The sequence below is a fragment of the Haemaphysalis longicornis genome, unplaced genomic scaffold, assembly GCF_048455015.1.
Source record: "Haemaphysalis longicornis isolate Haplotype H1 unplaced genomic scaffold, Haemaphysalis longicornis Haplotype H1 scaffold_6, whole genome shotgun sequence".
In the NCBI taxonomy this organism is placed as follows: domain Eukaryota; kingdom Metazoa; phylum Arthropoda; class Arachnida; order Ixodida; family Ixodidae; genus Haemaphysalis; species Haemaphysalis longicornis.
This window is the reverse complement of record NW_027526407.1, coordinates 24307945-24321657: the sequence shown is the minus strand read 5'-3', so window position 1 is coordinate 24321657 and position 13713 is coordinate 24307945. Positions and strand designations below refer to the sequence as shown.

At 44.7% G+C, this 13713-nt stretch overlaps 1 protein-coding gene across 5 annotated transcripts in view; it reads right to left on the bottom strand.

Annotated features, from left to right (window-relative positions):
* The window catches only part of LOC144142311 (atlastin-3-like), a 90276-nt gene extending 82192 nt beyond the window's left edge, over positions 1–8084 (bottom strand). For 4 of the 5 annotated variants that reach the window (XM_077673715.1, XM_077673716.1, XM_077673718.1 and 1 more), the window contains exon 1: positions 7887–8084. In XM_077673715.1, the coding sequence (XP_077529841.1) occupies positions 7887–7984 (98 nt within the window). In that variant the 5' untranslated portion in view covers positions 7985–8084. Of the gene's footprint in view, positions 1–3621; positions 3776–7886 lie in introns of all 5 variants that reach the window. The other variant, XM_077673717.1, reaches the window with a different exon arrangement.
* Positions 8085–13713: the final 5629 nt, after the last annotated feature.

Below are 13713 nucleotides of genomic sequence, written 5' to 3'. Positions count from 1 at the left end.
AAATTCTAGGGGACCAGATATAGCAGCTATATTCTTGCCCTCTCCACATCTCGCGCTGATCTTAAGATAACCTGCTGGTCAAAGCTGCCTTCCGTGTCTTGATAAAAGTGGATAATGGGGTGTTTGAGTTGTTCTCCCTTGAGCATACCCCTGTACATAGCTAGGTCGTGTGGAAGAGCATGGACGTTTTTTTTATTTTAGCATGGTGAAGTTAATGTGTGATGTTTCAACCGAACATTTTCGCCCACTTAGATTTGTACATGCTTGTGTAGGGTTATTCTCCACAGAGTATGCCAATCTTCGGCATTGAGACCAGCTTGTAGCCAGGGACGAAATTGCGTTCCTAGGCGTAGGATGAGGAGATATTCGTGGCATTTTTTTGGAGGGGGGGCACAGTGAACCTTGTGAATATCGCTTGCGAATTTGCAACTTCAGGGCCATTCGTGCGACAAGACCATCTAATATCGTTGCTGTGGCACATTGCCAAATGTTTGGAACAGTCTAGCTGCTCCTGTGAACGCCGCTTGGCGTTTGGAAATTTGCCGCAGCACCGAAAATATGAAAGTAGATTGTTTTGCCGCACGAGTAGCGCTGCAGCTGCGAGTTCGCTGGCAAAATTCGCACCACATATAACGGGCTGTAGTTGCGGTCGTAAGGATCACAGTACGTGAGTTCCCGGGCCACCTGTTCGGTGCCTCTATTTCTTCCAGACCCTCGTGTCTGGGCATCCAGGTGACGTTATTAATTTTGTGAATTGTGAAAGGGAGTTTATTACGGAAGCGTTTGGGTAATGTTCCTGCAGAAAAGAGTCCAGTGGCTTTTGAGAGCCTGTAATAATTTTTACGTATCCATTCGATACTTCCGCAAGTCGGATTGCTAAGAGGATGTCTCCAACTTTCGCTTCTTTGTTCCTGTACGTAGAAGGGTTTTGCATTCACAAAGAAGGCCTAAGTAGTCAACTACGACAACTGCTGCCTCTTTCGTACGTGACGGATTAGGCTGATAAAGTGGTCTCATGGGTTTGAAACTTTTCTCAAATGAACTTGATCCTGCCATGTGCCTGTTCTTCTGTGGGTTTAGATCCACGTTTTTGGTAGAGGAGAGTTTTCATGCGGAGTCGCTTAATTGGTGACCTGTCTACAAAGGCGTGCAGTCGTTTCGTTTCATAGGGGTAACCTGTGTTGCATACAAAAGCCCGTCCCGATTTTGTTTTCTCCGCCACTCACTTGATGCTAAGAGAGTAATTTCTTTGACTTCTTCAAGAGGGTTATAAAGACACAATTTGGAGACCTATTCATTGTCATCATCATCAACAACATTCTCTTTACGTCGACTGCAGGATGAAGGCCTCTTTCATTGCCATTCACCGTTCTTGTTCTGCACTGCCTGAGTCTATTCTTTGCCTCCGAATGCTGCTAATTCTTCCCTATTTGATTTTATCGCCTTCCCCTTCTTCAGGACCCATCTCTGGCTGTACATTCTGTTACCCTGGTGGATCTCCGGTTGTCAATGCATCTCACGGTTAAAATTACGATGCCGAGGACTGCCCTACATGCTTTCCCGATGGTGGTGTTTTTTTTTCAGCGGTGCCGGTAAATTTTTGGTCCGGTAAGCTCTGCAATATCCAGCCCATGATTAGTGGCTGAATGGGTGTTACCGCTCATTCTCCTTTCTCAATTACTGCCTTCTGTTGGCTAGGCGTTTTGTGATGGGGGTAATTGGTTACAGTTTTCTCTTTTTTGGCGATTGTGAGGTTGGCTTTGCCACTTTACCTTAGAGCCACGCCGAGCACTCTTACGTGACTTTGCTGTGGGAAGACATTCGTACCTATTTTATTGTCATTCTTAGCTTGGCCACGTGTAGCGCCCTCTGTCGTTTGCCAAACGTACCTTACAGCGGAAACCGAACCAAGGGAATGTTGTAACATAGTTTGAAAATTCATGGGATTAGACCTTTTGGTTAATTATAGCTCGTTTCTACTCATATTCAATGCCTTCCTTTAGTTTTGAGAGACTAGAGTTAATATTTTGCCCCCTGGCTTAGTTGGGTGACCCAATGCTGGTGCCGTCATTAGTCCTGATGAAACCACGCCGGGGTGGCCAAGTGTGTAAGGTGTCGCGCTGCTGAGCCCAGGGATGTGGTTTCGATTCCCGGGCCCGGCTGCCGTCTTTCTGATGGAAGCAAAAACTGGAACGCCCATGTGTCGACTCTTTGGCTCCCGTTGTAGGTCACCAGATGGTCGAGATTATTCCGGAAACTTCCGCTGCTACGTGCCCCGTGACCCAGGTGTAGCTTCGGCTCATGTATTGCCAGAATTTTATTTTCATCTTCCGGTGGAAAGACGCTTTGATGTGGTGGCATCCGTTGCGGGCATGGCTGTTTACCGTGTCTGTGGAGTGTGCTAAAACTGACTTGGTGTTGAACAAACTTCTTTGCGCAGGCGCGGCGCCTGCTAAAAATGCGTGTCCTTTCTTTCGTCTCTGGCGTAGTGTCGTCCTGATTTCCAAGCTTCAGTTACCCCGATTCAGACCATCCCTTGAATTTTGCTGATTCAGTCGTAGCTTCCGGATGGCAGCGATGACGCATTTCCGAGGAGGCTTGATGAGCACGGGTGATAGCGGACGGCTAGCAGCCACAGCAAAATTGAAAAATGAGCCTTAGGAGGCTACCGCGTTAATAATGAAGTGTGATGCAAACAGTGGGACATATTAAAATTAGATTTCGACACAATATGCAAATACTTTAAATAAAGGTCTAGCTATTTCACATCCATTGCATGGATTTTTATATGAACAAAACGGCGTTCAGGACGGGATGAAGAAAGGCGACGTACATGTACGTACATGATGACGTACATGACTACGTACATGACTACCAACGAAAGTGTTTATTTCCCACAGTTCGACATAAATAAAAAGGAAGCTTCATTATATCAGCGGATAGCGAAAAGACACCCACTAACATTAAAACATGAACAAAAAGCAAGCATTTACGCCACTGCTTTATGTTTGGACATTTCGGTGCTTAAGTTAAAATATTTTTGTAACAGATGGGGTGCTCACTCAATGAATACCACTCTTATATATTTTGTGTGGCCTCAAGAGCGCTGGAGAACTTCAGCCTGCTATATATTTTGTGAACTTCCAGCAGCTCACGGATGCGCAGATCTATTTAGTGCTTGATCTTTCTACACCACTCTAATTTCTGGCTATGCTTGCAGGATGGTGAGTGTGCGGCGAGCCACCAGGTTCCACCACTGACTCTGGATGGGTGTTCTATTTGCGTAATGTAGAAGCTTCCGCTGTTTAGGCCAGCTGGCACAATAATGGTATAAACCACGTCGTTTTTGAACTTGGCGAAAGGTCGCAGATAGCTTTAAAGCAAAGGTTTACCTTGCCCAGCCGAGTTGCACCATCGCCACGAATTTGACCTACGTTTTACCGCTGCTGCGCCGTATCCTTAGCAAAGCACCACTTGAGTCGCCGCGCCAAGCTTCGCCGCCACCACGTGCTCTAGCTGCCGCTGCGGGCGCCGGAATAGCGCATGCACTCTACGCATCTGCAGGTCACCGCCTGACAACGTGACTCGCCATGCGCTTGCTTAGAGGAGCACCTCTCTCACCTACACAGTGCGACCTTGGCCATGGTTAAGAGCGAGGCCGGGCTGTCTTCCATGAGCGTTGCGCAAGAGCGGGAGGCTTTGAGCCGCCGTGGGAAAGCGGCGTCTGACCACCACGCTTATATCGCCCGGAGAGCTCCTTTACGAGAGAGGACGCCTACAAGCCAAATCGTATGAAGCAACAATTACGGTCATGCTAATACAGCGACTGATTATGTCTGCTATTCACATGTGGCTAATGATCAGTGTCTACCGAAGTTTAATGATAGTCACATGTGTAGCCGCCGACCTATGCACAGCCTTCATACTTGCTTAACGATTATTGTGTACCTAAGTATATTAATTACACCTGAATCAAAGGTTATCAGGTAAAACAATTGTTAAACAGGCTAAACCAAGCGTTTGTTTTTTATATCCACGGTGAGCTGAGGTAAGACGTAGCCATTTTGTTTCCGAATGTTCATACGCACGCGCACACATCTTGCCGAGTTTATTGGGAGCCAAGAACGCTAAATGCACTGCTGTTTGTCTTCCAATCTTCTTAAGACTGTGGGTGCATCATGAATTTAATGAACCACCGCCATATTTGCCTTCGAACGTTTAGGTTCTTTTTTCGACGAGCGACTGCGCAGAGCTGAAGCTAACCTGTTGAGGAAAGGCGGTCTACATGCGCCTGAATGTTGTTACTCATGCGGCGGTGGCGAACCTTCGCAAGACATTTTGCACAGCTGGCTCGTTATTCATTTCCGGCTGCCCTGCCGCCTCATCTCAGGTAAGAATGCTTGTGTGCAAGACGCATATTTTACGCTCCATCCGTCACATTCGTAGCTGCTTACACTGAGCCAGGGACTGCTTTGATGCATCGTAGCTCAAAAATATCATGATTAGCAGGCCTGCCACACACATCCTGTTGTTATTTTAACCCACACAACGACATTTTTTGTTCTTTTTGCAGTCAGTTACCCATTGCGATTCGATGCATTCAATAAAAACCGCACTGGACGCCGGTTTCACCTTGGCTGATATTGAAGATCAGCTTTACGCAGCTAGGAACGAGCCGTTTTTCTGGATTTCACTGAGAGTAATGAGCTTCGCCTTACGTTTTCTGTGCTCATCAGGACTATGTACTCACGAGTACTGTGAAGTCTTGTGCAATGTGTACTTACGAATACTGTACTCATGAGTACTCATACTTATAAGCACTATGTACTCACGAGTACTGCGTACGCATGAGTACTGTACTCGAGAGTTCTGCTCTTACGTCGTCACTCACTCTTCATCGTACTCACTCTTTTATTCTGGTGTGTACTCACTCAAGATCGTACTCACTCGTGAGTGCGTACAAATGAGTGTACTCACGAGTGAATACGCCGACTTACGGAGGGGTGCAGCTGTCTTCTTCTGAGAAAAAGGTGCCCGAACTTCCTACAGTGAATTTATTGAGTGACTTAATTCTGCAATAAAGCCACGACGCCTGTGCAGCATGTTATATTGCGCAATTTTATCAATATCACGTACGCAAGCAATGGGAACAAGCAGCCAATGCTCGTCTTTTTGTGGGAGACTGGGACCTGCTTTGTGTCCAAAGAAAATCAGTTTTTCCTTCTTACGTCACACTTCCTGACACTATAACTCTCTCAGTCCCCAGGGCAAAGGGCCTCGTTGAAACAGCTTCATATTTTATTGCTGTATTCTAACTATTTTTGTTGTCCCGTATGTCTTCTTTACTTTTTTGAGAACATGTATTACATTAGCAGGTTGTCGAATTCTACAACAACGTTCGGGAAAGTGCAATTAATTTCTCCTGGAATTCTGAAACGGAACATCGCCACCCCAAACTCATACGGCATCAAGATAGACACATTAGGTTTGAACTGTTGCGACTTAATACATCAAAGTGCATTTAGTAGCTAAACATTGCTACTTAAGCACTGAAAACAGCCCCAGTGAGGAAATGGCGATGTCCAAAGTCTATGCATAAAAGGCTTTGTCCCGTTTTCCAGGCTTCAATCGTGCCTTGAGAAAAAAGACAAGCAGATATTTGCTACATGACGGCCGTTGATATCTTCATTTGAAGGCGAAATTTATTAATGCAAAAACCTGAAGTTCACCGCTCTCCGAAAAAGCGCCATTGTTCTTTTCCATCAAGAAAATGTCAAACGAAGTTAAGAGTAATTTTGTTTGTGCGAGGACTTTAGATTTTTCACCTACGGCGTCATCTAATGATTTGGCAGCAAATTTTTGAAATTCTACGACAGTCACCAAGCACAACCGAAATAGGCAGTCCCGAATTTTGTATGTGTTTTTTTCCGGTAGCATCTAGAAAAGCGGAGAACTCTTTAGGCGGATTCGGAGCATGCCTTAATGTTATTTCTGCTTTGTGTCGATAACCTCGAATCACACCTTTTATCTGCTTTTTAAACAATGCCATACCGTTCCAAAAAACAAGAAAAATAAGTGGCGTCATGTGTTCCGCGCCCCGCCCCCTTCTCTCCCACTTTCCGTTAAGCTTTTGTCAGAATTTTGAGTGGTCACAAGCAGGCCGCAGAACGAATCTTGAGTATTCTTATCGGGCTTCGCGTAGATAATGGACTCTGGGAGTCTGCACTAGGGAGGAGTGGTGCTGTACTATCACAGGGGGGTAGTACATTTGCGCTATGGGGCTGGCCAGGCGTAAGCAAGATTAAAGGCACTACAAATTTTCTGACGGTTAGAGCATTGCTTTTTCGATTTCTTTGAGATGCAGCAAAGAATATTTCAAAATAAAAAGACTATTGGGACATTCAAAATTAGGGAGCTCCACTAAAAATTGCTGAGCATTTCTATGGGTAACACTTCTAGCGGAAATTGACACACTTACGTATTTCTTACGAGATGGGAGTAGCAAAGTATTTGTGTCTAAATGAAGGCTGCTTGAAATTTTTCATTTAGTAACGATTTGGAGTCCCACACTTAATGCGATGTGAATTAGATTTGGTGCACGCGCTACGGAAGGCTTTACAGCCAGGATTATACCCCTGGCCAATCACCCCTAAAGGGTGCGTTGTTACGCCAAAGCACCGTCTTATAATTTTGTTTACGTTGAGCCTAACAAAAGCTCTAAATGACGTGGAGGTTATAGTAGACGCAGGTACGTGCACCGTTTGTCGACATTTTTTTAAGTGGAATGCCACAACGTCTTCACTAGGTGCACTTTAGGCCAGCGGGCGAACATGTGGCAAAGGGACGTCGAGGATGCGTGCTGTACTCGTCCAGACCCTTTTTTAGGACCCAGTCAACAGCTACGGATGCCAACACGGGACGGGAGCCATTCTGCATAACGGCAAATTTATTGGTTCCGCGCTAAGATATTCGATATTCGAACGTGCTTAAGACGCAACTGAATCAGTTAAAACGCAATTTTACCACACTTAAATACTCTCCGTTTCAGGGGTAGTGAAGGCTAAACAGACCATTTTCTTGTAGTACTTTCTATGGATTGCTGGAGTTTTTGAAAGATATTTTGGCTTTGCGCCGGTCCAACAACGTTGATAAATATTCACCGCAACACATGAGGGCAATTATCCAAGAAAGGAAGTGTATAAAACCTTGTCTAGCACCCATGCCACTTCGGGATAACACTCACAAAATCTCGAATTCCTTGGTACGCCTTTATGTGCTCGGTGCTCAAAGAATCAGTCATTTCTTACGAACGTCATTTCGCCATCCAGTCAGTAAATTCTTTGTTCAACTTTGCTCATAAATATGAATTTATTAGTGTCCTATTCGTCCCTGTAAACTTTCCTCTATTCTTGGCTTTTTCATCGGAGAGTGCAAATGATCACGAGGTGACACCCTGCACAGGAATCAGCCATATCTCCACATAATATTCAGAAAACGCGGAAGCGAAGCTCATAATTGCCTTAATAAACAACAATTCTGAGACTGTATTTTCAAAGCTTTTACTGTCAGCATTAGTATCGCTTAGTATGCCGTTGCAAGCTCAGGCTGTCAAAAATCCTTGACAGTTTAGTGAGCTTGGTGCGTTTTCATTAAGACCGTGTTGGTACCCGTGTGAAAGAGCCAATGTACACACGCACAAAACAAATATTTGTATGAGTATGCGCTTTATACTTTAATCTCTGTCATTATTTTTGTGAACGCAAATTTAAATAATAATTGGCCGATACCAAAATTACCAACATCAGAATAGAATATTTTTTTGAGGATGCAACAACAAAACAATCGTGCTATCCTAGAACGTTCTATAACGAAGGAACATGTCTTACTGTTCCGATGAACCTCCAATCGAGCTTTCACCCATGTTCCTAGCTCTCCTCTTTTTGGGCGCTAGAGAAAGCCGTTTCCGCCACCACTTTTCGCTCATAAGAAGGAGTGTAGCAGATCTCGAACGATTGTATGACCTCAGCAGGAGGGTTTTTACAACAGCCCCGTAGTAGCGATTGTGAAAGGCCGGCCTACCGACAGATTTCGTCACACGGTGGCGGAGCCCATATCTTATGGTTGCTAGGAGCATACATGAATCAACCGTCCCGGGAGAGGGAATAACGGCAGAGGAAGCGGGGAGGGTGCGATAAATGAAGTGGGAAAGAAAGACCCTCTGAAGTGAACGTTTCTGGCTTCTCGAAAGACGTCCGAATGGCCTCTCTTAAGCTTTTCTCCCTTCAAGCGATGACTTGACGTCTAAAAAAACTAGAAGCAACATCGTAAGTTGGGCACCTTCCCCCAATGTCTCACACCCTGAGCCACCCCCCCATACACCTCCTTTCCGCCCTTGAGCCCTTCTCAGTGCGTTCGTCTTTATCAGACCACGTCCTGGGGCGGTATTCTCGAGTTTTGTTCCTTTTGCGTCCCTTTCAAAAGTGTCCCTTTTGGCGAGCCCTGATTGGCTAACAGCAAACAACCGGAAGGAACGTAACCCAAGCGCAGCAAACCTACTGCCAACCTTCCTGCATGCTGCCCACGTCCACTTCTTAACCGGAAGTACGTCACGATGAAAGGGACGCAAAAGGGACGTTTTCAAAAGGGACAGTTACGAGAATACCGCCCCTGGTTGATGCCGCTCATTCGCAGAAAATATGCTTCACACTACAAAATCATTGAAGCTTAGGCAGCCGTGGTACCAATATGACTAAGGGTTGCTCTCGACAGGCTTTTTAATAATGATAGGACTCGCCTGAAAAGCACAACTCTGGCTTTGCAGCAGCGTGACCGATGCTCCAGAGCCTCTTGTCACGACCACTCAAGTGATAGATATGGGATGACTGGACGCCGTTCAGATAGAGATGCATTTCGCTGCAAGCGCAAAGAAGAAAGAACATTTCCGGCGCTTGCAACGAAAGCTTTTTTAGAAGAAAACCTACTCATGAGTGAGTCATTCCAAGTCCTGGGTGAGCTAAAAAATACGGGATATTTTTTCAACTGTTCGCTTAGCGGACATTCGTCAGTCGGTTTGAAGAAGTCGCCGCTAAACCTGAGCCACATCGCTGACAGATTTTTGCAAATATTACTCGGAAGCCCAATATGTCATCAAATCAACCTCAAAATCGCCAGAGACATAAGGTACAAAAACGATGAACAGGGAGAGAATTTTCCAAGAAGTAAAAACCTTTGTGGTGGGAAAAACGACAAAATGCCAAGGCAGATTATAACCATCAGGAGTCACTTGCGGGCCTGTTGTCTGCAGTGTCACGTTCATAAAAAGGCATTTCTGATATTAACAACATAATGAAGCTGTAGCTATATTTCCGACGTTAACAAAATTCAGAGGGACAGACCGTTTATTGGAGTCAAATTCCCGAAGAAGTTATGCACATTCACAAAGAACTCCCGCGACGATATAAAAAGCATTGCGTATGAGTTGGGAATGCAAAAAATTTGCGGTGTGTTTTTAGACGTAAGAGATGATAACGCATCCCTCATTATCGTTTGTACATGTTGCGTAATTGTTGCTAAGTAAGAATGGCTAGGATGAGGTAAATGCGCCGAATGTCTGGCGCTTTACGTTTGCATTTATTTATCTCGATCGTAGATGTGGCGACGACGTTTCTCGCTTCCGACGGCGTGTTTCGACGAGCGGCGTGCGGCACCACCGCTCACCACCCGTTTCAATTTGGCGCCGCGGCGTCCTGGAAGCAGACGACGCGCCTCCGTTGCTATAGCGACGGGGCGCATGCGCAGAGAGCAGTGGAAGTGCGATCAAGTGCGAAACATCCCCCTCGCGAGGGGCACGATCAAATGCAGAGCATTTCCGGTGGCGCACGACATTAAGTAGTTTGCGTTACGTTAATGTTGTTGCACTTGTGGCAACTGCTGACCAGAGAGCGCTCGTCAGCAGTAATTTGAGTGAGTCAACGATATAAGGCGCGTTAGTAGCGTCCCACTCTGTGTCGGCTTTGTGGCGCAGTGAGTAGAGCTCCATGTACGTTGCGTCCCGCCCGCAGGGTCGAAGGATCGAAACCGGGCGCCGGATAGAATTTTTTTTTATATAGTAGGGACAACGACGGTGCGGACTACGGACGTCAACGCGGGTGACATCGTGAGTTACTGAAATGCGCTGCATTTAATAAATGACTGTTTATAAATTCCGCTTCATCTCAAAACATTGATAAGTTAAGTACGCTTTTTGGATAATAGACTGTGAGGCCACGCTGAACTGAGCAAGGGATACCACTGGAAGACTAGTGCAGCGGCCCTACTGAGATCCGCGCTAGGGTACCGAGCCAACCACATCGCGCTGCTGCTTATTGGCGTGCTCCGTTCAGTTTCATTCATGCTTTATCTGCCCGCTATTGTATTTTTCTTGGTGTACGAAGCATTTTTCGGCAGCTTAGGGCCTTTTGAACACTGCGCTTTTTTAAATGTACAGTGCTAACACCAGAGGTGTGTGGGAAGTATGTATGTTAAATATTTAAAAACGACTCCAGCTTCTGAAAACGATAAAGATTTTGGAGTGAACCAGTGCTGTTTAAAACGCATGATGAATACACAAGCAACCAAAAATTAGGAAATACAGTGACGCGTCCAGACGGCCGTAACCGAATAGGATTCTACGGCATTTCCTTAGCACGCGGGTATCTGCTGAGCTCTCGTGGGAGCATAAATTTAGATGGATAATAGTTTAGGCCAAACAAGAAGAGTCTAGAACAGTGACCCATACGAAGCACCCTTATGAAAAAAATGAATGCCGCTGCGGAATACAAACGAAGTAAAGACGTGATCCGCTTAGAACACAACATGAGATAGCCAGACGTTGCCATGCACTCGTATGAAAACATCAATAAACCAATCAAAAAGCTTTCTTCGCGGCATTTGCACTCTCTAGGAATGCACAGACGTGATGCTAAAATAAAACAGTTGTTCGAACTATTTAAATCTATCACCTGGCTTAGCAAGGGTTCAGGAGACCCACGTGGACGCCCTCGGTCCACGGGCGTCATCTTAATTTTTCGTTGTCCCAGTTCGCAAAACTTCGTAACAAGGTGCCCTAGCCAACACATCGTTTCATTTTGTGTTGTACGAAATACCGTCGCGGAAACTTCTCGCTAGGGCCACGTCATCGGATTGGTTTACAAACCCACACAAGATCACGTGATAGCTCTGCGTCTCGGAGTTGAACATTGTTGTGCCGCACGTTCATGAGCTGCTGGTATGTTGTACAAACTAGAGGAAGCTGGCAGGCCTCGCCCGCCCGCCGTACGTACCTTTTGGCGTTGGCGTTGAGGTCGCCGTCTTCTGCGAGGCAACATGGCGTCGAAAATTCTCGTCACCTGTCTTTCCAAAACAACATCGAAGGGGGACGTCAGCGTAACTTCCTAAGTAGCTGTATTTTACGCCAACGTGTCATGAGTGAGAATTTGACAGACGAAGGTCAGCGAATCAAACCGTCTAGGCCCCTGACCGCAAAGCAAACCCCTTTCGCTAACAAAACAAGATTGACGGTGCAGCATGGGGAAAAGGAAACACGTGTTTATTTCGAACAGAAGATCAGACAACACGGCGAGGAGCTCAAAGACAAATCTTAAATAAACCATCAAGGGGCATACATAGTTCGCGATACCATGGTCACTTGAACTATTTCAAGTTGCAACTAACAATAGCATTCTACACGTGTTTTCAAAAAGTTACTCCTTAAACCTATTATACCTCTTGAATAGCTTTTCCAACCATCCAACTGCATAATTGTTCTCGGAGTGGATGTTTTTTATCTCATGCGTTCTCGGCTATGCCACACTGGTGACGCTAATCAGTGGCGGTAAGCTCACTGAGGCTCGTTTATAGTTTCTGTGCGGAAGCAACGCAAATATGTGCCGGCAAGTGGGCTAGCTGAGCATAGGCGGCACAATTATTTACTTCTGGGCGTTGAAATCAGCAAACTCAAGGGAACACTATAATTAGCTGATGAAAAAAATCGTCACCAGCACATTTTCAAGCTATACGTGATACCCAATATCTTTGTTCGTATTATAATCATAATGATTGGTGAATAGGGGCTTACTGGCCTCCGAATTCACATCGATTCGATGGGGCTTTACTCATCACGAAGAAACAACATACAATGGGTATATACAGGAGGAGGTCCCGAAGTCACGGACAGCAGGGGGACCTCCTATATTACAAGCATCAACAAGTAAATGATTTAACAAACAGTGGTTACAGTATTATGGTGACAGACAAAAGAGATGTTACAAAACTGAAATTGCACAATAAAAGTAAAAAAGCAAACAAAACATGTGAAAAAAGCAAGCAAAATGAACTAAAATTGATTGAAGATGAGCACGTAAGCTTTTTTAGAATGAATAAATATTTGAGGCACGTTTTGTCAAGTGAGGCAAACAGTTCCATTCGTAAGCAGCAGAAAAATGCACCACTTGTTTACCATAATTAGTGTTAGCTTTAAGAAGTAAAACATTGTTGTGCAGGACAAAACGGGTGCAGCTCTGAAGTGGAAGCTGATTGGCAGTGATAATCGGACTAGGAAGCCTGCCGCTGAAAAATTTAAATACTATAATGCAAAGAGAATACTTCACCAAATTAGACACCGATAAAATTTTATGCCCACGAAGCAGCGGTAAAGACCTGCAACGGAAAGAACTATGAGTAATGATCCCTATGGCTTGATTGTGGATATGTTGCAAGGGGGACAGGTGCGTCGGGTATGTATTCCCCAAGACGATATGCAATAATAATGTGACTATGAATGAAAGCATAGTACAATGAAATTAGAGTCTTCAACCCAAAATAAGGACCAACTTTAAATAGTATTCGTAATGAAAGTATTCGTATTTAAAGTATTCGTATTCGTATTGAGCTTGATAAATTATATCAAGCTCAACACCTAAAAAAGTGGCGTAGTGCTAGCAAAGAAGTTGAATACCGTTAATAGAGATTTGGACGAGTTAATGGTTAACATGTTTTCCTGGCACCATGCAGCTAAATTATTACTATCAGCATTAAGGTTCACAATTAGCGATTTTAAATTCATATCAGTTGTAAAGATAGTGGTATCGTCAGCATAAAGTACACCAGATGAAAATTTAAGGCATTGCCGGAGATGATTGTTAAAAATTTAAAGTAAAAAAGGATCAAGAAGAGATCCCTGTGGGTTGCCTATATTCGTTATTTGAATTCGGGGTAAGTACCACAAATGCACACAGTTTGTTTCCCTATCGAATAAATAGCATTTTATTAGCGTTAGAGCAGGGCCGGTAATACCAATTGCATTTATTTTTAAACAATATGTGATGGTTAAGAGAGTCGAAAGCCTGAGACAGGTCAATAAACAGCGCACCAACCATACATCCCGCATCAATGGCTTCTTTAAATTTATCAGTGAGAAATATTAAAGCAAGTTCAGTGGAATACCCAGCCATGAACCCGAAATGATTCGGCGATATTATGCTAAATTTTATATGTTACCTGTAAGCCTCAGAGCAAGTAGCTTTTCAATAATGTTGCTAAAGAAGGATAATACGGCTATGGGGTAGTAGTATGATATGTGAAGTCTGTCCCCTTTCTTAAACAACGGTGTTAGCTTGGCGTTTCTCAATACGAATGGGAATACACCAGTCTTAAAGATAAGATTTACAATGTGGG